The sequence below is a fragment of the Eubalaena glacialis genome, chromosome 9 (genome assembly GCF_028564815.1).
Source record: "Eubalaena glacialis isolate mEubGla1 chromosome 9, mEubGla1.1.hap2.+ XY, whole genome shotgun sequence".
NCBI classification, from domain to species: domain Eukaryota; kingdom Metazoa; phylum Chordata; class Mammalia; order Artiodactyla; family Balaenidae; genus Eubalaena; species Eubalaena glacialis.
In genome coordinates this window covers 65,892,901-65,917,640 of record NC_083724.1, presented here as the reverse complement: position 1 = coordinate 65,917,640, position 24,740 = coordinate 65,892,901, and the positions used below count along the sequence as shown (strand labels likewise).

Genomic DNA, 24,740 nt, shown 5'->3' with positions numbered 1-24,740 from the left:
TTGGAATCCTAGAATGCTCACCCTAAAAAGGTCATTCATTTAGGCCAGCTGCCCCAGTTTTATGGTTGATGACCATCAGGCAAAGAGAAGTGATCTTTTTTCCCCTAAACAGAATTTCATATTAGTGACAACAAATTTAGAATCCAAATCAGTTATTTGTGGTCTGGAAATGTATATGAATGAAATTCACAATGTTAAATAGACTGCCTGCTAAAGTACCCCCTAAAGAAGAACCATAATCCCATTACTTGGAGTAAGACAGACAGGAAAGTCCTTGGAGCATATCCTTAAAGTCAGCCATTTTGAATTCCATTGAACCCAGAAGAAAGTTGCCCAGTAGTAGATGATGTTTATTGAAGTACGTTTGGACTAACCTTTATGGCCCCAAATTGATGAGGATTACTTCCTTACTTCCTTAAAGTAATGCAAGGATTTAAGAAATGTTTCCTTTTTGTTGTCCTCTAACTTGGAAGAAAAATGACAAAAAAGCATTTCAGATGTAAAGCAAGAAGAATGTCTTAATTTAAAAATCATGTCCTCAAAAGATAGTGTTTTGTTCTAATCACGCAGCTACACAGCTATGGGGACAGTTTAAGAATCTTTTGCTAAATGATCTAATTATTTAATTGTTTTCAGGATGAAAATATGATCAACTTCATCAAAGGTGGACTCAAAATTAGAACAAGTTACCAAATATATAAGTAAGTTAAAAATTAAGATTTATAAAAAATCTTTTAACAAGGTTTGTACCTTTTTGACCACGTTCTTGTGGTTTCTAAGTGATTCTTGTACTATGTACCATTTTGTACTTCAAAGTTCTCAGTCAGTATGACTATGTTTTTTAAAATTTGGTGTTGGTAAAAATGCACTTGATTTTTGGCTTACTGAGGTGTATTCAATGCCATAGGACAACACAATTTAAGCTTAAATGCAGTTTTAAAAGAAAAATAGCTGTAAAGAAAAGCACTTACATAATTTCTGATTAGATAATCTTAGTTTCTCTCTCCTAAAAACAATTTATAAATTTAAAGTGACAGGTATGTACAGGTATGTCTTTGGTCCAGACTCTAGAACATCACTGCTCCAATGAAGTTCTGCAGTGATTCAGATGTTCAATTAAAGTGGACCATAGTGTCATTTGCATCTTCTATATCCTTACTGATTTTTATCTAGTTGTCCTATCCTTTACTCACAGAGTTAAAACTCTTCAGCTTTGATTCTGGAGTCATCCATTTCTCCCTTTAGTTCTGTCAGTATTTGCTTTGTATATTTAGAACCTCTGTTATTGGGCTTATATATATTTTAATTGTTTTATCTTCCTAATGAATTAATCTTTCATCATTATAAAATGTTCCTTCGTAACTCCTTATAATATTCCTTGTCTTGAAATCTGTTTTGTCTGATATTAATAAAGCTACTCATGCTTTTTGATAATTAGTATTTGCATGGCATATATTCTTTTACTTTAAACCTATCTTTGTTTTTATATTTAATTTGCATTTTTTGTAAACATGCTTAATTGGGTCTTGCTTTTTTATTCAGTGTGACAGTTAATATGTCTGCACTTGTGAGTACTATTTTGCTTTCTTCCTTTGCCTTATTTGTTCCCCCCTCCTTATTTTTCTGCCTTCTTTTGCTTTAATTAAAAAAAAATTTGTATATGTATTCCAGTGGAATCCCTCCATTGTTTTCTTAGCTATAGCCCTCTTTAATTTTTTTAAATGTTTGCTCTAGTGATTATAATAGCCTTCTTAACTTATCATGTCAACTTAGAGTTAATATTGTACCATTGCACAAATATAAGAACTTTGCAAAAGTATAGTTTCATTTACCACCTGTTGTCTTTTATACTATTCTTACAATAGTACACGTATGTGTATTATACACCCCACAGAGTGGTACCCACCTTTTGCTTTAAACAATTTTATGTCATGGTCTTCACTATTAACCCATATATTTACCATTTTTGGTGTTCTTCATTCATTCCTGTCTAATTTCAGACTGAAACATTTCTTTTAAGATTTCTTACAGTGTGTGTCTACTTTCAACAATTCTCACTGTTTCATTTACCTGAAAACATCTTTATTTTTGAAGGCTGTTTTTGCTCAGTATAGTATTCTCGAGTTACAAGGTTTTCTTTTTCTTTTCTTCTTTTACCCCTTTAAAACTGTCAATCCATTGTATTATAACCTCTGTTGTTTCTGATCATAAGTCAGCTGTTATTTTAATTATTGTTCCCTTGTCTGTAATTTGTCATTTCTTCTGGCTGCTTTGAAGACTTGTATTTTTGATTCTTAGCAGATTGACTGATGTGCTTAAGTATGGCTTTGGGAAATGTGTAGCTATTATTTCTTCAAGTATTTTTTTCTGCTCCATTCTCACTTTTCTCCTTCTGAGACCCCAATTACATGTTAGTCACCTGATTTTGTTCAATAGGTCACTGAGCTGCTGTTCATTTAAAAAAATTGTTTTCTTCAGATTAGACATTATCTCAACATCTGGGCTGTCCTGGGGTCAGTTTCTATTGCCTGCTTTTTCTCTTGACTGTATGTCATGTTTTTCTGTTCTCAAGTCAATAATTTTTTGATTGTACACTAGATAGTGATACATTGTAGAGACTCTAGGTTCTGTTATCTTTCTCAGAATATTGCTGATTCTTGCTCTGGGAAGCATTTGACTTGACTAGACTTAGAGCCCATACTCTTAATCTTTGGTAGTGGGCAGCATCTGAAATCTTGGTTCCATTACTTCTTCTGTCTTGTCTCTGCTTTTCTTTGGAGTTTCCCCAGTGCTCACATAGTTCATGAATCAGCCAAGAATTTGAGTGGAGTTCTAACACTGATTTTGGTGTTTCCCTCCTATGTGGTTCTCTCTTATCTGAAAATTCCCCCATTAACTTATAGGTACTCTGGCAGATTTGAACTCTGTGCTCCTTTTGAAGCCAATAAGACTGTGGCTTTCTGTGTAAGTTCTAGGCACCCTGCACCAAGTGTACTGGGGAGTACTTCCAGGTGACTAGCCATATAAACCTAAGGTCCCTTCAAGAGTTGTTCTCTTTTTTCAAATTTCAACTCTTCTCTAGTTTCCCATTACTTTTTTTTTCAGTTTCCAGTGCCTGCCAATATATTTTAAATATGTACTTTGCATTTTGTCCAGAGTTTATAATTGTTATCCGTGGGAGGGTTAATCTAATATAAGCCACCCTGCCATTACTAGACGCAGAACGAAGATTTAGTATTTTAAGAGATGCTTTTACCCAAAATGATTTCATAAAATTATATTCCATTCAAAATCCTTGAAGGGAGTGGATTTTGGGAACCTGATATATTGTTTTTACTTTTCCTCTTGAAATATTTTTTACAAGATATAAAAGAATGTTAAAGAGTTGATTGCTTTTTCAGTCATCAAAATTTAAAAACCAAAGGAATTAAAATAGTCTTGTAATGGCACAGAAATATATATCAGTGGAATGGAACATAGGGCTTGGAAACTCTGTGTGTGTGTGTGTGTGTGTGCATGCATGCGTGTGTGCACATTGTGCATGCACTTCTGTGTACACACACACACATTTACCAGGGAATTCAAAGCATACTAAAAACCTATATATACATAAATCTCTTTAAAATCAGTGGGAAAATATGGGTACTTTAAAAAACGGTTTTGGGAAAATTGGCTCTTCGTTTTGGAAGAAAGACTGTATAAAAGATACATTCCAGAGAGAAACTGTCAGCTCTACCCACCACCAGTCCCTCCCATCAGGAAACTTGCACAAGCCTCTTAGATAGCCTCATCCACCAGAGGGCAGATAGCAGAAGCATGAAGAACTACAATCCTGCAGCTTGTGGAACAAAAACTACATTCACAGAAAGATAGACAAGATGAAAAGGCAGAGGGCTATGTACCAGATGAAGGAACAAGATAAAACCCCAGAAAAACAACTAAATGAAGTGGAGATAGGCAACCTTCCAGAAAAAGAATTCAGAATAATGATAGTGAAGATGATCCAGGACCTCGGAAAAAGAACAGAGGCAAAGATCGAGAAGATGCAAGAAATGTTTAACAAAGAACTAGAAGAATTAAAGAACAAACAAACAGAGATGACCAATACAATAACTGAAATGAAAACTACACTAGAAGGAATCAATAGCAGAATAACTGAGGCAGAAGAACGGATAAGTGACCTGGAAGAGAGAATGGTGGAATTCACTGCTGCGGAACAGAATAAAGAAAAAAGAATGAAAAGAAATGAAGACAGCCTAAGAGACCTCTGGGACAACATTAAATGCAACAACATTCGCATTATAGGAGTCCCAGAAGAAGAGAGAGAGAAAGGACCAGAGAAAATATTTGAAGAGATTATAGTCGAAAACTTCCCTAACATGGGAAAGGAAATAGCCACCCAAGTCCAGGAAGCACAGAGAGTCCAATACAGGATAAACCCAAGGAGAAACACGCTGAGACACATAGTAATCAAATTGGCAAAAATTAAAGACAAAGAAAAATTATTGAAAGCAGCAAGGGAAAAATGACAAATAACATACAAGGGAACTCCCATAAGGTTAACAGCTGATTTCTCAGCAGAAACTCTACAAGCCAGAAGGGAGTGGCATGGTATACTTAAAGTGATGAAAGGGAAGAACCTACAACCAAGATTACTCTACCTGGCAAGGATCTCATTCAGATTTGATGGAGAAATCAAAAGCTTTACAGACAAGCAAAAGCTAAGAGAATTCAGCACCACCAAACCAGCTCTACAACAAATGCTAAAGGAACTCCTCTAAGTGGGAAACACAAGAGAAGAAAAGGACCTACAAAAACAAACCCAAAACAATTAAGAAAATGGTCATAGGAACATACATATCGATAATTACCTTAAACGTGAATGGATTAAATGCTCCAACCAAAAGACACAGGCTTGCTGAATGGATGCAAAAACAAGACCCATATATACGCTGTCTACAAGAGACCCACTTTAGACCTAGGGACACATACAGACTGAAAGTGAGGGGATGGAAAAAGATATTCCATGCAAATGGAAATCAAAAGAAAGCTGGAGTAGCAATACTCATATCAGATAAAATAGACTTTAAAATAAAGAATATTAGAAGAGACAAGGTAGGACACTACATAATGATCAAGGGATCAATCCAAGAAGAAGATATAACAATTATAAATACATATGCACCCAACATAGGAGCACCTCAATACATAAGGCAATTGCTAACAGGTATAAAAGAGGAAATTGACAGTAACACAATAATGGTGGGGGACTTTAACACTGCACTTACACCAATGGACAAATCATCCAAACAGAAAATTAATAAGGAAACACAAGCTTTAAGTGACACAATAGACCAGATAGATCTAATTGATATTTATAGGACATTCCATCCAAAAACAGCAGATTACACTTTCTTCTCAAGTGCACAAGGAACATTCTCTAGGATAGATCACATCTTGGGTCACAAATCAAGCCTCAGTAAATTTAAGAAAATTGAAATCATATCAAGCATCTTTTCTGACCACAACACTATGAGATTAGAAATGAATTACAGGGCTTCCCTGGTGACGCAGTGGTTGAGAATCTGCCTGCTAATGCAGGGGACACGGGTTCGAGCCCTGGTCTGGGAAGATCCCACATGCCATGGAGCAACTGGGCCCGTGAGCCACAACTAATGAGCCTGCGCGTCTGGAGCCTGTGCCTCGCAACGGGAGGGGCCGCGATAGTGAAAGGCCCGCGCACCGCGATGAAGAGTGGCCCCCGCACCGCGATGAAGAGTGGCCCCCGCTTGCTGCAACTAGAGAAAGCCCTCGCACGAAACGAAGACCAAACACAGCCAAAAATAAATAAATAAATAAAGTAGCTATTAATTAAAAAAAAAAAAGAATTACAGGGAAAAATACGTAAAAAACACAAACACCTGGAGGCTAAACAGTACGTTACTAAACAACCAAGAGATCACTGAAGAAATCAAAGAAGAAATCAAAAAATACCTAGAGACAAATGACAATGAAAACACAACAATCCAAAACCTATGGGATGCAGCAAAAGCAGTTCTAAGAGGGAAGTTTATAGCTATACAGGCCTACCTCAAGAAACAAGAAAAATCTCAAATTAACAATCTAACTTACACCTAAAGGAAGTAGAGAAAGAAGAACAAAAAAACCCCAAAGTTAGCAGAAGGAAAGAAATCATAAAGAGCAGAGCAGAAATAAATGAAATAGAAACAAAGAAAGCAATAGCAAAGATCAATAAAACTGAAAGCTGGTTCTTTGAGAAGATAAACAAAATTGAGAAACCATTAGCCAGACTCATCAAGAAAAAGAGGGAGAGGACTCAAATCAATAAAATTAGCAATGAAAAAGGAGAAGTTACAACAGACACCACAGAAATACAAAGCATCCTAAGAGACTACTACAAGCAACTCTATGCCAATAAAATGGACAACCCGGAAGAAATGGACAAACTTTTAGAAAGGTATAACCTTCCAAGACTGAACCAGGAAGAAATAGAAAATATGAACAGACCAATCACAAGTAATGAAATTGAAACTGTGATTAAAAATCTTCCAACAAAGTCCAGGAACAGATGGCTTCACAGGTGAATTCTATCAAACATTTAGAGAAGAGCTAACACCCATCCTTCTCAAACTCTTCCAAAAAATGGCAGAGGAAGGAACACTCCCAAACTCATTCTATGAGGCCACCATCACCCTGATACCAAAACCAGACAAAGATACTACAAAAAAAGAAAATTACAGACCAATATCACTGATGAATATAGATGCACAAATCCTCAACAGAATACTAGCAAACAGAATCTAACAACACATTAAAAGGATCATACACCATGATCAAGTGGGATTTATCCCAGGGATGCAAGGATTCTTCAATATACGCAAATCAATCAATGTGATACACCATATTAACAAATTGAAGAATAAAAACCATATGATCATCTCAATAGATGCAGAAAAAGCTTTTGACAAATTCAACACCCATTTATGATAAAAACTCTCCACAAAGTGGGCATAGAGGGAACCTACCTCAACATAATAAAGGCCATATATGACAAACCCACATCAAACATTCTCGATGGTGAAAAACTGAAAGCATTTCCTCTAAGATCAGGAACAAGACAAGGATGTCCACTCTCACCACTATTATTCCACATAGTTTTGAAGTCCTAGCCATGGCAATCAGAGAAGAAAAAGAAATAAAAGGAATACAAATTGGAAAAGAAGAAGTACAACTGTCACTGCAGATGACATGATACTATACATAGAGAATCCTAAAGATGCCACCGGAAAACTACTAGAGCTAGTCAATGAATTTGGTAAAGTTGCAGGATACAAAATTAATGCACAGAAATCTCTTTCATTCCTATACACTAATGATGAAAAATCTGAAAGACTAATTAAGGAAACACTCCCATTTACGATTGCAACAAAAAGAATAAAATACGTAGGAATAAACCTACCTAGGGAGACAAAAGACTTGTATGCAGAAAACTATAAGACACTGGTGAAAGAAATTAAAGATGATACCAACAGATGGAGAGATATACCATGTTCTTGGATTGGAAGAATCAACATTGTGAAAATGACTATACTACCCAAAGCAATCTACAGATTCAATGCAATCCCTATCAAACTACCATTGGCATTTTTCACAGAACTAGAACAAAAAACTTCACAATTTGTATGGAAACACAAAGGACCCCGAATAGCCAAAGCAATCTTGAGAAAGAAAAACGGAGCTGGAGGAATCAGGCTCCCTCACTTCAGACTATACTACAAAGCTATAGTAATCAAGACAATATGGTACTGGCACAAAACCAGAAACATAGATCAATGGAACAAGATAGAAAGCCCAGAGATAAATCCACGCACCTATGGTCAACTAATCTATGACCAAGGAGGCAAGGATATACAATGGAGAAAAGACAGTCTCTTCAATAAGTGGTGCTGGGAAAACTGGACAGCTACATGTAAAAGAATGAAATTAGAACACTCCCTAACACCATACACAAAAATAAACTCAAAATGGATTAGAGACCTAAATGTAAGACTGGACACTATAAAACTCTTAGCGGAAAACATATGAAGAACACTCTTTGACATAAATCACAGCAAGATCTTTTTTGATCCACCTCCTAGAGTAATGGAAATAAAAACAAAAATAAACAAATGGGACTTAATGAAACTTAAAAGCTTTTGCACAGCAAAGGAAACCATAAACAAGACGAAAAGACAACCCTCAGAACGGGAGAAAATATTTGCAAATGAATCAATGGACAAAGGATTAATCTCCAAAATATATAAACAGCTCATGCAGCTCAATATTAAAAAAACAATCCAATCCAAAAATGGGCAGAAGACCTAAATAGACAGTTCTCCAAAGAAGACAGACAGATGGCCAAGAAGCACATGAAAAGTTGCTCAACATCACTAATTATTAGAGAAATGCAAATCAAAACTACAATGAGGTATCACCTCACACCAGTTAGAATGGGCATCATCAGAAAATCTACAAACAACAAATGCTGGAGAGGGTGTGGAGAAAAGGGTACCCTCTTGCACTGTTGGAGGGAATGTAAATTAATACAACCACTATGGACAACAGTATGGAGGTTCCTTAAAAAACTAAAAATAGAATTAGTGTATGATCCAGCAATCCCACTACTGGGCGTATACCCAGAGAAAACCATAATTCAAAAAGACACATGCACCCCAATGTTCATTGCAGCACTATTTACAATAGCCAGGTCATGGAAGCAACCTAAATGCCTATCGACAGATCACTGGGTAAAGAAGATGTGGTACATATATACAATGGAATATTACTCAGCCATAAAAGGGAACGAAATTGGGTATTTGTTGAGACGTGGATGGATCTAGAGACTGTCATACAGAGTGAAGTAAGTCCGAAAGAGAAAAACAAATATCATATATTAACGCATATACATGGAACCTAGAAAAATGGTACAGTTGAACCAGTTTGCAGGGCAGAAATTGAGACACAGATGTAGAGAACACACGTATGGACACCAAGGGGGTAAAGCGGCGGTGGGGTTGGGGGTGGTGGTGTGATGAATTGGGCGATTGGGATTGACATGTATACACTGATGTGTATAAAATTGATGACTAATAAGAACCTGCTGTATAAAAAAATAAATAAAATAAAATTCAAAACTTTTAAAAAAAGATACATTACATATAGATTTAATATTAAAATATTTTTAGAAGAGTATAAGCAAAAACATAGGAAAGTCTTTTTATAGTCCTAAAGTACAAAGGCTTTTAAACTTTTGATTTATTAAAAAATTTTTCACTTTGAAATGATTCCAGAATTTTTACAAAGAATTTTCCTATATTCTTCCAATATACAAATGTTAACGTCTTTTAGAACCACAGTATAATTATTAACACCAGGAAATGAACATTGATATAATATTATTAACTACTTCATTGACTTTACTCAAATTTTTCTAATTGTCCCACCAGTGTCCTTATTCTGGTCCAGGATTCATTTCAGGATCCTGGATGTCACATTTAGTTGTTACGTCTCCTTAGTCAGTTTTAATCTGGAAGAGTCCCTCAGTCTTTCTTTGTCTTTCAGGACCTCGACATTTTTGAAGAATAGTGGGCAGGTATTTTTTAGACCATCGCTCAAGGTGGACTTATCTAATGTTGCTTAATGATTAAATTCATATTTTGCATCTATGGCAAGAATACTATAGAAGTGATGTGGTGTCCTTCTCAGTGTGTCATATCTGTAGATATATGATGTCAATTTCAGAAGCCTTTTAAAGTGTGACATAAAATCAGAAACCATAGAAGACTGACTTGACCAAATAAACATTTAAATTTTCATCATGGCAAAAATATCCCGTAATAAAAAATACAAATAGAAATGTGATATAAATGACTCAGGACAAATGACAGTGTGAGAAACTCATAGGTTGGTGGGGGTCTAAACTGATAGAGTTTTTATGAAGGATGTTCTGGCAGTATATACCAAAATTAAGAGTATGCATCACCTTCGATCTCAGAAGTTCTTTTTCTAAGAATTTATCCTATGAACAGTTAGGATGGTATAAATATAGTTATAGTACTTGATATAGGAAAGTACTTGATGGAGGTATAAGAACACTCTTAGCAGCATTGTTTGTAATATGGAATATTTTGAAACAACTTGAAAATTTAAGAATAGGTATTTGGTTAAATAAATTATTCCATAGAATGGAATAATATGCACTTGTTAAAGAATAAGGTAGCTTTCATGCATTTTCATGGAAAATTGTCAATATAATCTATTGAAGAGTATATACTATGTGATCCCATTTGTGTTTTCTAAAGATTGCATTCTTAGTAAAGCATAAAAACAACTAGAAAATTATGTACCAGGCTGTTAACAGTGACTGTCTCTCTGTGGGATGATTGTGTAGGGATACTTAGGCTTTCTCCATATTATTTGAGCATTTTGTAATAATCATCTATTATCAGCAAATAGAACATTTACACAGAAAATAACTCTGAACCTAATATGCGTATCCTGCCATCCTGTTGATATTTTGACATTTGAATTTTTATGCATGTATATAAGCATATATGATTATCTTTTTATACAGTGAAATTATATGCTTTGTGTCATTTTGAAATTTCCTTTTTCACTTCATGTCAGAAAATTTTAGGTCATTAAGTATTTTTAATTCATCATGGCTTTTAAAGGCTCCATAGTGTTCCACTATGTGGATATACTACATGTGTACGTATAAATGTATGCACGCATGCAACTGTCTTCGTAACCAATATCCGGTTGTTGCCTATTTAGTGTGTTTACAAATTTTTATTATAGGTAGTAATACAGTATCTTTCCTTATAGGTCAAGTTTTGTGTGTATCCATGCTATTTCCTTAGAATAAAATTATATTTGTTGGTTCAAAGGTATGCATGTGTGTAAGATTTCTGATATATATTGCAAAATTATTCTGAAGAATAATTGGATTGGCAAACTTTTTCTTAAAATACCAGACAGTAATATTTAGGCTTGTGGGCCGTAAGATCTCTGTCCCGACTACTCAACTGTATGACCGCAGGGTGTAAGCAGCCATAGACTATGAGTAAATGGGTGTGGCTATGTTCCAATAGGTTGCCAACTTCTTTACTATAACTACCGTTTTACCAGAAATAAATGAATGTGTCTATTTGTTCTTACCTTTGCCAGCACTGGTTTTCCATTTAAAAAATTAAAATAATGGTTTTTATCACAAAAGTGGCATATATATTTTGGAAAATAGGAAAACGTGGATGAGCAAATATTAAAATACACACACCCCATATACTTATGACCCAGTAATTATGGCTGTTAACACCTTAGTATATATTCTTTCAGAATATTTTCTACATATATCTAAAGATATATATTTTTTTAAACCAAAATGAGATCACACTGTATGTACTATTTTTTAACCTGCTTTTTTCAGTTAATGATCTTTACTTTTTCGTGTCAACAAGTCTTCATTTCATGTAATACTCAATCCATCTTCAAATTTTGCCTGTTGGCCCCAAATCTCTTTTACTGCTGGAATGTCAGCACCAGGATCCAACCCAAGACTGTCTTGAGCATCCTGTTTTTATGTTCATTAAATACATCTTATTCTAGAAGAGTCTCTATATTCATGAGAGTTGTTGAAAAGCCCAACCCATTTGTCCTGCAGGATATGCACAGATTTGTTAGGTGGCTTCCTTGAGTTTTCATTTAGCTTGTTCCTTGTCATAGTCAGCTCAGGCTGCCATAACAAAATATGATACACTGGATGGCATAAGCAACAGAAATTTATTTCTTCACAGTTCTGGAGGATGAAAGTCCAAGATCTGGGTACCAGCATGATCAGGTTCTGGTGAGGACTCTCTTCTTGGCTTGCAGACAGCCACCTTCTCACTGTGTCCTCACATGGCAATGAGAGACCTTCCTCTTATAAGGCCATCAATCTTATCAGAGGAGGACCCCACCCTTATGACCTCATTTATCCTTAATTACTTCCTAAAATCTCTGTCTTCAAATACAGTCACACTGGGGGGGGGGGATTAGAGCTTCAACATATGAATTTGGGGGAAATATAGTTCAGTCCATAGCATTCCTGTAGCCCCTTATATTTCCTGTAAACTGGACATTAGATTCAGCTTAGATGCATTTGGCTAGAATACATCATAAGAGAAGTTGCATGATTTATAATTGCATCACACCAGGTGATACATAATATCTGGCTATTTCTTATTACCTTTAAAAAATATGTCTGTCAGTTTGATAAACAATTTCTGGTTATTGCCAATTTTTACATCTTTGTCATTGTTTTCATCTGCATTTCTCTGATTAAGTATTTGCCTTTCGAAGATGTGAAGGGAAAGGGAAAAATGCATAGAAAAGTAATTAAAGTGAGAAATCAGAAAGATTGGCTTGGATGGAAGAGGGAAAAATAAGAGGACAGTTGCAGGCAATTGTGATCGAGTTTGCTTTCCTCTTTCAATCTTTCCTAGTTGTGAGTTTTATTTTGGTCTATTTGAGACCATGATGATCATGCTGAAATTCAAGTCTTTTTGTCAGTAGCACCTCAGTTACTCAGTGGAAGGTAGGTTGCTGAAGTGTGCACAGCAGCTGAGAGACTGAGCATTCCTAGGAAGTCTCCTCTAACACATTGCTGGGAAACTGAGATCACAGTCCTGCGGTCCTATGGCTCCTGAGTCATGCTTGCTGATATTTGAACCCTCTTTTGCTTTAAGCCCAGAAAGATTGGTCCTGATAAACAGTGTAGAAATGAGTGTGTCATTTTTCCTTAAAGATGATTACCCAGTAGAGGGGTGGGATAGGGAGGGTGGGAGGGAAGCTCAAGAGGGAGGGGATATGGGGATATATGTATGTATATGGCTGACTCACTTTGTCGTACAACAGAAAGTAGCACTGCATTGTGAAGCAATTATACTCCAATAAAGATGTATTAAAAAATAAAATAAAATATCGGCAAACTAAAAAAAGAAAAAAGAGTAAACTCAGCACAGCATCATCCACTTAAAAATTCTCTAGTATTTTGGCTAATGACATTTATCTTACGGTATGTAAATGCAAAGTTTGACTTAAAATTAGTTTTCAGTGTCATAGTAAACTTACAGTATAACTCTTTTCTTCAATCCAGAGAATGTCTTTCTATCCTGCATGTAATTCAGAAGAACAAAGGTGAGCAGCAACTCTTCTATGAGTTTGAAGGTGGCGTCAAGCTTGGCATCGGGGCCTTTAATTTGGTAAGTGATCAGAAAGCAACCAGAATCTTTTGTAAAAGAACCTTAGGTTTTCAGTGCCTCTGCTACTGCATTTGAACCTCACCCTGAACCACTACCTGGGTTTGGTTGGCAAGTGGCTACAGTGGGATCAGTTTTCTTGTGCTGTGAACCAGTGGGGGCTTTGGCCAGAATGTGCTGTAAAGTTCTGCACATGCTCAGAATAGTTTTCGATTGTATAAGAAGGGAAGCATGCAGCTCTCTGAATGGACTAGTAACATTTTTTGGTAATAAGGAGCTTGAAAATCAGTTCTATTTCCACATCAGAAATATTGTTGCTATAGAAATGGTGGCTCTGAAATTGAAAATAGGGGAGGGAACAATATAGTTTGAGGGATGATGAAGCTCTGGGGTAGATGAAGGGTTTGAGTAGATATCTGTCCAATTGCTATATTATTTAGATATTTTGATATTTTATTAAGGTTTGACTGGAATTGGTGAGAAAATTAAGTGGTAAAGGGAATCCCACGCATAAGTGTATACACTACCGTGGCCGCTTTGTTCATGAGCCCATTGGTTGATGACGGAGGTGGCTGAGGAGAGAGGCTGGCTAGTGTCCACAAAATGAATTACCCTATCCACTTGATTATTAAAATCTTCCTCTGCTGAGGTCAGCCTTTGGTGAACATTCACATGGGACACAAATATCTTCACATTTTTTGCCCATTCTGAGAGGTCTGTCCATATACCTCTTTCCCAGAGCTCCTTGTCATCAATTTTCCCATCATGTTCTTTCTAAAGCCCTGACCATCCAACCAAACCATTCGCTACCGCCCATGAATCAGTAAATAATTGCATATATGGCCATTTCTCCTTCCAAGCAAAGTGAACAACCAGGGCACTGCTCAAAGTTCTGCCCTGGCAGGACTTCCCTTTATCCTACTGTTCAGGGATGTCCCAGAGAGGGGCTGTAGTGCTGTAGGTGTCTACTTCTGGGTCATGCCTGCACATATGAAGAATACAACAGGCTTTTGCTTTCTGGAAAAGGATGCTAAAAGAAACACTGTTTGGAGGTGGACACTGGGGGTTATCTTCTCCTGACTTTATCAACCCACATGAAAGGAGCAAGTGTTCTTTAGAGCATTCTGAAAACGCCAGGTTTTTTTTTTGTTTTGTTTTTAATTTTTTAGGTGTATTGTCTTAACTAAATGAAATTAAGTCACAAGTAATGATTATACTAGGTGCAGTATGTGGTGATTGAGACGTGTCTAGTGGTTTAAACTTGGTTCTAATTTTTCATATTACTGAATCATTAAAACTTTAAGTTGTTTAGAGTTTAACATTTATTTACAGTTAGATATACTAACACATAAGTACACTTGTATTTTTTTTCTTACAGATGCTGTCCCTTTTACCAGCACGGATCATCAGACTACTAGAATTTATAGGATTTTCTGGAAATAGGGTACAAAATTAATTTTTTCTTAATTTTGACAAGGAAAATAAAAGTTATTTATTGAATATGAGGGAAATATAACATGTCCTCGTAACTAGCAATTTGTTTTCAGAACAATAAAGAGGCATTGGGTCTTGATCATATTTTTCAGGAGTTAGAGATGGTTTTTCTATTGAAAGTTAAAAATTTTCATCTTTGTTATTTAAATTCTGGGATTAAAATTTATGTTTTACTAATATTGCTGCTTGCTGGATCTTTAGTACTCATGTGAGGTTAAAATATGCTTCCCTAACATTTTTGCAACCCCAGAGTTTCCTGCAAAACCAAGAAATTAGGCTAGATTTCCCTGTCTAACCTTTTATGATTCGTATGGATCAAGTATAGTTGCAGTGTTTTGGTTTTCCTTGTTTTTACAAGTTTCACTATACAACTAAGCAAGGAAATTTGTTTTCCATGAGTTTTGTTTGTTATAGTTCTGTGTGGTTGTTTTTGTAGTGTATAACATTTATTAATCATAACACTCAATATGCTATTACCAGAGTTGCCTTATTGCAAAAGTCGTCCCTGTTAGTCCAGAGAGCAGGTTTTGAGAAATGTATGAGAACAAGTACAAGAAGCTGTAATTTTTTCCCCCATTTATTCCACTGTCCAGGTTCTCCATAAGTATTATATATTTATGGTGATCCCTTCCTGATATGGTCTGTCTATTCAGACTCTGTATTTCATCGTTACCCTTCCCCTCTACTATTCATCTTCCACCTTATTTCTTTAGTAGCTCCAACTTGCCCCTTGAATAAAGTCCAAACTATAGCATGGATTCAAGGGCCCTAGGATCTGATTCTAGCCAATGCTTCTAGCCTACTACCCATCCTTTTTGCTTCCCCAGTGTTCCTGCTAAACTGGGCAAATGGTTGTTCTCCAAATAGATCCTGTGCTTTTCTGTGTCCATGCTTCTGCTGGTGTCTGTTTTGGATGTCCTCCCCAACTGACATCCTCCCAAATAATGTCTCTTGAGAGCCTCTCCATCCATTAGGATTGAGATAAATGTCACCTATTCCACAAAGCTTTCCCTTATCTTCTCCCAACAAGGCTCAAGTATTCCTAACTTTCAGAATCATTTACTTATCTTTCTTATGGCCCTCACCATATTCCAATAAAATTATGTGTTCATGTACTACCTTCCCTATTTGATGGAAAGATCTTTGAAGACATAGAACTGTATATATTCATACCCCACATAGTACTTAGATCCTCAATATGTTTTAATAAATTAATATTTATATAAGAGAAATACAGCATTTTCTATGAAATGAGCTTTACCTTTTTCTCTCCTTAAGGTCACATGATATAAGAATTTGGGAGATTGTCTTATGCCAGTTTAAAATGTAAAATTTGTTTCTAGTTAGATATTACTGCTATTCTAAGCTCTTGAAAAATAAACCCCACCTTCATGGAGGGTGGGGATCCATGAGCTAGCATTTTAAAGTCTCTGAATATGATGTTTCAATCATGCTCTTCTCATTCTAAAATGCCTCTAATTCCCATAGGAGTTGGGCATCCTGCAGTTACGGGAAGGCGCCTTAGGAAGAAGCATGAGGTCTCCACTATGCTGCTTAACTATACTAGCTTTTCATACTTATATCTCCCTGATACTTGGTAAGGACTGGATTATATTTCACATCATTGAAAATTGATTATCTTTCATCTGAGTAAGTAAAAATTTAGAAAAATCAGTAAGAGATTGTAATCTATATTTACCTTTCTTTTGAGTAAAAGTGGAAAATTGTGACATTTCTCATAGTAACATTTGGCAGAGGGGGTGGAGGGTTTCTTTCATCAAATTCTTTTTAATCTGTTCTCAGCTAAAAAATTCTATAAAGCTTGTTTAAGGTGATCTATTTTTAGCATATTACATTTCTTTTTTTAGCAGAAAATTAAATTTTTGGTTAAAATAAGTTTAATATTGCTATTAAAACCAGAAATTTCAATTAGGAATTGAAGGCAACCACCTCTGCTCCTAAGAATTTGCCCTAGAGCTTTCTTAAACTAAAGTCATAGATGAGACTTGTCTTCTTTTATTTCCCAAATATCAAAATGGCAAATTAACAGTTTTCATGTTTTCCATGAATAGGTCTTTGCTATATTTTAATGAAATTTGGAGAAAGACTTATAAATGTCGACCACATTTCGTGAAGACTGAGGCTTTTCCTGTTAAATTTCTAGGTACAGGAGAAGTGAATGTTGTGGAAGCAGAGACTCTCCTTGAACCCTACCTCCAGCAGTTTCCAAATGTATGCTTAGAATTTCAAGTGTCTTTTTCAACCATAATCAATCAACTAGGGTTGACCATTGAACAGTCTGTTTCTCCCTCCGCAGGGCTCCCTCATGTTGTTTTATCATGGCCGGATAGAGCTGCTGAAAGGAAATGTGGAAGAGGTAACTTATTTGAGGGGGTCATTTAGGGGGCTGTCTATATGGTGGAGTTGCGTAGTGCACGCATTCCACCATATGAGCAAGTCCAGCTATACGCGCTAGACAGAAATAAAGGGAAAATATGTAATTAAAAAGCCAAAAGTTAATTGTGTGGATGCACTCTATGATATGTAGTAGATTACTGAATATACTCTACATTTGCACGTAAAGTACCTGAAGCAGTTCAGGGTAGGATATAGAAATACAGTTGGGCAGTTTAAGGGACTTTCAAAAATCTTTGACTACTATCCATCTCGGTATTACATATTGACTTTGGAACCTTGCCCCTGCATAACGGTCACTCCACTGTACTACATGTGTGCTCCCCATCAAAGGAAATTATTCACTAATTCCCTTGAAGAAGAAGAGTGAATAGCCTTTTATATAAATATACTCATGAACAATTTTCTTCTACACAAATGGGGTCAAACATGTATTTTTCCTTGATTTGATTTTTTTCTACTTACAATACATCTTGGATTTCTTTCCAGGTCAGTATTTCTAAATCTTCCTCATTCTTTTTGATGGCTGGGTTTCATTCAATGAGATGGATATACTGTACTTATTAAAGCAGTCCACTATTGATAGACATTTGGCTACTATACATAATGCTGTTATAAACATTATTATGTGTATATTTCTGTGCAAAGGTGTATTTATGTAAGATCGATTCTGATAATGAAGATTTCTAGGTCAAAGATGTTTGCATTTTGATAAATTCAGACAAATTGCCCTCCTAACTTAAGGCTAGTCCATTTAAACTCCTGTAAAGGTATGAGAATACTTGTTTTCAGTGCTCTTTGCCAACTCTGGTCATTATTTATCTGTTTTATTTTTGCCAATGTGATGGTTGAAAAATGATAATCTAATTTTTTAATTTATATTTTCCAGTGTAAAAATTTCTTCATATGTATATTTGTCACTCATATATCTTTTTCTCTAATTTCCTATTTATATCTTTAAACAATTTTCCCACTGAGTTGTTTGTCTTTTTTTAAGGATTTTATAAAATTTCTGTATGATAAGGGTTAATCCTTTGCCCGTTATGCATATAGCGATATCTTCTCCCAGTCTGTCCATTGCCTTTAACTTTGTTTAAGGTATATTTTACCCTCTGGAAGTTCTAAATTTATTGTCAAATCTTTTCTTAAAGGATTTCTGCATTTTACGTCTTACTTAAGAAAGGAACTTTGCTACTCCCACATTATAAAGTTCCATGGCCCTCTCACAAAGTTAAATAAAGAGGCAAAATTTAACTGTATTGTTGCATATAAGGAAAGGAACGTGTTGTCGTATTGAGTGGTTTAATGAGTGATGATTTTGCTCTTTTTGTACAAAGTGTTTTATGTATTTTTCCATTAGGTTATTATCTCCTTGTCTAATATCTGGATGATCAGCTTTATGCAATTGACTTATAGGCACAAGAGATATTTCGAAAATGCATTTCAGTTCAAGAAGAATGGAAACAGTTTCACCATCTCTGTTATTGGGAGCTGATGTGGATTTTTGTATTCCAACAAAACTGGAGGGAGGCGTATTACTATTCAGATCTGCTTTGCAAAGAGAGTAAATGGTCCAAGGTAAAGTACAGTTTCATTAATGTCATCTGTTTGCTAGTAAGTGTACAGGATGATTTTCATTTAGGACTGTTTGTTCCATAGTATGATATTGACACTGTTTTCTCAACTTAGAGATCCATCAGAGGAGGAAGTATGCATTAAGTACCTGCTGTTTATAACCACTGTCCTCAGCACTACGTGCTTTAAAAGCCATCCAAATAGTCTTTTTCAACAAAGAGGCTTTATCTGTGAAGATGAACTGTACTTATATATAAAAATTATTAAATATCAAGTCTTGATAATTGTTTGTAGACTTTTTGATGCCCTGATAACAAGGCTTTTCATAATAATCAAAGTTAATTCTTTATCCATTCATCTGTTGATGCACACTTAGGTTGCTTCCATGTCTTGGCTTTTGTAAATAATGCTGCTATGAACGTTATGATGTACATATCTTTTCAAATTAGTGTTTCCATTTTTCTTTGGATATATACCCAGGAATGGAATTGCTGGATCATATGGTAGTTCTATTTTAATTTTTTGAAAAACCTTCATACTGTTTTCCATAGTGGCTGTACCAATTTACATTCCCACCAACAGTATACTAGGGTTTCCTTTTCTCCACAATCTCATCAACGTTTATTATTTGTTGTCTTTTTGATGATAGCCATTCTAACAGGTGTGGCAAGTTAGGGGAAGGAGATTAAGAGGTACAAACTGCTAGCTATAAAATAAATAAAATACAAGGTTGTAATATACAGAGAATATAGCCAATATTTTATAACAACTTTAAATGGTGTATCATCTATAAAAATATTGAATCACTATGTTGTACACTTGAAACTAATGTAATATTGTAAATCAACTATACTTCAATTAAAAAAAAGAGTTCTAAAAAAATTCTGATCCATTTGTGAAAAGTTGGGAGGAATGAGATAATGATCTCACTTTCATTTTGTCCATTTTCTCATCCATGAATGTTACAGTTGTATAATAGGAAAATGGCCAAAATTAGGTGAAAAGTTTTGATCTCATTTGGAACAGGTGATATAAGACTTCATTTACTTTTTTTTAATATTTGATATCTCTTAAATATTACATCTGGAAGATTTGTAGGTCTTTCCTGATTTGCAAGATAGCAATGTCATGTACCTAGGATGCTCTCTGACTGGCTGCTTTTCTTTTCCTCAAGGCAACATATGTGTTCTTAAAAGCTGCAATTTTGAGTATGCTTCCAGAGGAAGATGTAGTAGCAACTAAAGAGGATGTGGTAACTTTATTTAGGTAAGCAAGACACTATCTCTATAACAAATGTCCTGAATGAATAGAGGAACACACAAATACTTTCTTTTTCCCTTAGTGGTCTTCCATGCTTCACCTTCATATTTCTTTAATTTATCTGATTTGGTACAGAAACTCTTAAAAAAATATATTTAACTAAGGGTCAAAATGTCATCCTTTTAGCAAGACTTTGCAGATATGCCAGTGTAATTGGGAATCTTGAGAACACATGGTTTTTTGTTTTGTTATTGGGGCTTTGCTACTGCATTTTGAACACAGTTTCCTAAAATGGTATTGTTAGTTAAAGATGTTTACTGTTATAAATCAAAGGTATTTTGTGATCAGAAAAACTTAAGAATATAACACAATATAACATACCCTTAGTTTTCATTAGTGTGCCAAAGACTCTGAGAAGCTCTGCTATGAAGTAATCTGTTTAACTTTGTTTAGACCAGTGTCCGTCCATCCATCCATCCATCCATCCATTCATCTGTAACCTTTATGTTGAGCACCTACTGTATGAAGACTACTGTGTTAAGTGCTGAATAAACAGGCATGGATCCTGTCCTTGTGCAGTTCATAATCTTGTAGTGGAACTAGACATCGGTGAAATAATCACCCAGTAAATGCAAAATTATAACACATGACTGATTTTTCTCCTCCTACTTGTCTCACCATTCCTTCTTGGTATCTTTGTAAGCTCATCCTACTTCCATCTATTAAAAGTTGATGCTTTTGATTTCAAAGGTCAGTCTTAGAACCTCAACCTTAGGAAATCTGATTCAAGCCAAATTTAAATCCCTAGTACAGACCTTGTGACTGAGCTCCAGACCCATACATCTAGCTCCCGTTTACCACCTTCACTTAGATATGTCAAAGCATTGAAAACTCACCACATCCAGTCTTCCCTAGCAAACCTGGTGTTCTTTCCTCTCTCAGTGACTGGGACTACCAGTTAGCAAGGCAGAAACCTACAATACTTGCATCACCAGCACTACCCACTGTCCCTCCGTTCCCCAGTGGGAGGAGAGGTATGGATAAGAGCACAGAGGGAATGATAGTTGAGATGAGGTCTGAAGGTGGCGTGGGAGCTGCTGGGGCAGTGGGGAGTTGTGGTGGTAACAGTTTCAGACCAAGGGAACAGCATTTGAGAGGATGCTGTTGCAGGAAGGAGCACTGCACATTAAAAGAACTAAGACAAAGCTGATATGGGACAGGACGTGATGCTACATTTTATATATAGGTCAAAGGAAAATGAACGTCCAGGATTGCTCAAAATATGTCTCGTAGAACACAGAATTCCTTTTAAAAATAAGACAGAGTCTCCAGCCGTACCACCCTGAATGCGCTCGATCTTGTCTGATCTCAGAAGCTAAGCAGGGTCGGGGCTGGTTCGTACCTGGATGGGAGAGTGCCTGGGAATACCGAGTGCTGTAGGCTTAAAAAAAAATAAGGCAAAATGTGTTTTAGGGACACAGAGCTCATTGGTATCCCGAGCGGGAGTTGGTAAGGTAATAGAACAGAGGTAGAAACCAGACTGGGATTGGCTAAAGAGTGAATGAGATACAAAGAAATGAAGAGAGTTGAGCATAAATAACATCCCTGGATAACTTTGACTATGAAAGGGAAGAGATAGAGAGAGAGTGAGTTGGAGGGAGATGTAATATCAAAGAATATCTTAATGGGAGAGATCTGAGCATTCTCAAAAACCACTGGGAAGGATCCTTTGGAGAAAGAGAAGTTAGACATATAAGCAAGAAATGGTATAAGCGAGAAATGGGATAACTGATATTTGCAAGGCTCTTGAGAATGCAAGAGGAGAAAGAATCCAAAGCACTGATGGCAGGACTGGCTTTGTCTAGAGGGAGGACCAGGTCCTCTATTGTATGGGAGGGAAGAAGTCCAGAACAGGTGCGGAGGCATGCAAGCTCGTGTGTGGTAGCGTGAGATGGAGGGCTTCCTCCCTCACAGCTTCTGTTTTTCTTTATGAAGTAGGAGGCAGGGCTGTCTGTTGAGAGTGAAAGAGAAAGGAGTGGGCTGGAGGTCTGAGGAGGATGAAGAATATTGGAAATCATTGCTGTAGAGAGTGGGACAGTGAGGTGGTGAGAGAAACACAGGAGGGGGAATGGCAGGCGGTGCCAGGGCTCATTCGAGGTTGGTGTTGATGAACTTACAGTGATGCCAACTTGTTCTCAGTGCAGGTGCAGGGAGGATGGATACTGAGCTTCATCCAGATGAGTGCAACGACTAGGCATGAGCAAGGGAGTCTAGGAAATAAGCCAGAGCATGCTGCAGTAAAGATTGCCTGCCTGGCAGTCTAGGCAGGAGTGTGGAGGGACGGGGAAAGAAGGAGACTGCTGAGCTGGGAGAAAGTTGAAAGGCAAGAGGACTGAAAGTCTTAGTAGAACAGCCAAGATAGAATGAGGAGAGTGGTGTTCAAAGGGTGGTGTGCTTGAATTTGTGCTTTGAGGTCGAAAAGTTACAGGTGATGAAGTGGTCTAAGGTGTGACTGTAGGGATGGGTGGCTGTGGTGGAATGGAGGAGGTGACCGCTGGAGATGAGGAAGTTAAGGAACGGAGAAGCCCAACTGCGTTCTTCGAACATAATTGATGACAAACACTTTTTTAAAAAAATTTATTTATTTATTTATTTTTGGCTGCGTTGGGTCTTCGTTGCCGTGCACGGGCTTTCTCTAGCTGCGGTGAGCGGGGGCTACTCTTCATTGCAGTGCGCGGGCTTCTCATTGCGGTGGCTCCTCTTGTTGCGGAGCACCGTCCCTAGGCATATGGGCTTCAGTAGTTGTGGCACGTGGGCTCAGTAGTTGTGGCTCACGGGCTCTAGAGCACAGGCTCAGCAGTTGTGGCGCACGGGCTTAGTTGCTCTGCGGCATGTGGGATCTTCCAGTACCAGGGCTCAAACCCGTGTCCCCTGCATTGGCAGGCAGATGCTTAACCACTGCGCCACCAGGGAAGCCCAGTGACAAACACTTTTAGGTGGAATACTATAGTCTGTGACCACATTATGAGAAATAATGGCCTGGCTGAACCCTCTGACAAATTTGTCAGAACAAATTTGAAGGTATGACCAGGACTACTTTTTCATGCTTTTAGAGAAGCTCTTTTTAGCAATAAGACCATGTATACTAATAGAATCAACATTAGTGGAAGCCATGTAGATTAATGCCACCTCTTACTGGTAGAATGTATTGCCTCATTTCACACAAACAACAAATGGAATGGAATATTAAGATACATTGGGATCTTTTACATCCACGCTTCCTGTACTTCAAAGTAAATTTTCTCCATATCAAAATAATTTCTTTGAAATATGTAACCAATCTTATTTTCAGGAGAAAGCTTGAGATCTGCTGCATGTGTGATAGCATCTAATTTGTTGGGATGATGAGAGGAGAGTCCCAAAAATGAATGTTCTCTTCATACAGACTCTGTGATCCTTAAACGCCAAGGTTTCATGTCCACTGCATGCTTCTGACCCCTTCCCTCAACTCCCGCCTCACATTTCCACTGCCTCTTCCACTGACATTAATTCACAGTAATGATGGGCATTCTGGTTTAAAAGCCATAGCCCTTTGTACACCTGAAAATAATATAATGTCATATGTCAATTATACCTCAATTAAAAAAATCCATATTCCCAAATTGTGCCCAGAAATAATGTAACACAAGCTTGTCTTCATACTGGAATGTTTTTTCCTCTTATTGCATCTTTTTCTTTCAGTATAGTTGGATATTTCCCTAAATTTCTTCTTGGCAACGTGTTTGGTGCATTGCAAAGTTATGTGTAAGAAAGTGCCCTAGGAACATGTAGTCTCACCATCCTATTCTCATTTTTATGTGCTTGTGAATTTTATAATTGGAATTTCTTAGAATTTTGAGAGAAAGTTTGTAAACATGGTATATGTTCTTAGTTGATTATCTTCAAAATCACCTATGCTTTGGAAACATTTTCTGAAATTATACATGAATTGACGGCTATCTTTTGAGCCACATTACTTTACAGATCTGTGTCATACTTGCAGAAAGGAATAGGAGATGTACCAGTATACCTTATTCCCTCTCTCAGCAGTATCCACAATGTAAATACTTTGGACTTTTTCCTGCTTACTTATGGAAATTGCCAATTTTATATCTAGATTTCCTTGACTCTGTTTGATAGACTAAGACACTTGCTAAGTTAACTAGAAAGAAATACGTGTCAATCAGTGGTTCTCAAACTTGTGCGTGCATCAGAATCGTCTGGAGGACTCATTGAAATCCAGATTGCTGGGCCCCAGCTCTAGAGCTGCTGATTTAATAGGTCTGGGGTGGAGCCTGCAAATTTGCATTTCCAACAGGTTTCCAGGTGATGCTGATGCTACTGGTCTGGGGAGCACAGCGTGACAAGGACAGGTGTAAATAACGTATGTGTTCTTAACAACCTTTCACTGGGGCTGGGGCTTTTCACAGACAGGTGGATGGCTTGAAGCAGAGAATTGCTGGGAAATCGATCCCTACTGAGAAGTTTGCTGTGAGGAAGGCTCGACGTTACTCTCCCTCATTGCCCGCACCCGTGAAGCTCATCTTGCCTGCCCTGGTATCTGCCTTTATTTTATTTACTGTTTGCCTCCTAGAAATAAATTGTCTATTCGCAGTGGCAGGGAGAACATCTAACTTTTGTTGTGAAGTTTGCTCAATT

General features: G+C 36.8%; 1 protein-coding gene across 3 annotated transcripts in view; it reads left to right on the top strand.

Moving 5' to 3' along the window:
* TTC39B (tetratricopeptide repeat domain 39B) overlaps window positions 1-24,740 on the top strand; it is a 134,669-nt gene that overhangs the window by 91,943 nt on the left and 17,986 nt on the right. For all 3 annotated transcript variants that reach the window (XM_061199069.1, XM_061199067.1, XM_061199068.1), the window contains 9 exons: window positions 637-701; window positions 13,196-13,301; window positions 14,677-14,742; window positions 16,281-16,389; window positions 16,957-17,024; window positions 17,110-17,169; window positions 18,624-18,785; window positions 19,957-20,048; window positions 24,512-24,638. In XM_061199069.1, coding sequence (XP_061055052.1) covers window positions 637-701; window positions 13,196-13,301; window positions 14,677-14,742; window positions 16,281-16,389; window positions 16,957-17,024; window positions 17,110-17,169; window positions 18,624-18,785; window positions 19,957-20,048; window positions 24,512-24,638 — 855 coding nt within the window. The remainder of the gene's footprint in view (window positions 1-636; window positions 702-13,195; window positions 13,302-14,676; window positions 14,743-16,280; window positions 16,390-16,956; window positions 17,025-17,109; window positions 17,170-18,623; window positions 18,786-19,956; window positions 20,049-24,511; window positions 24,639-24,740) is intronic.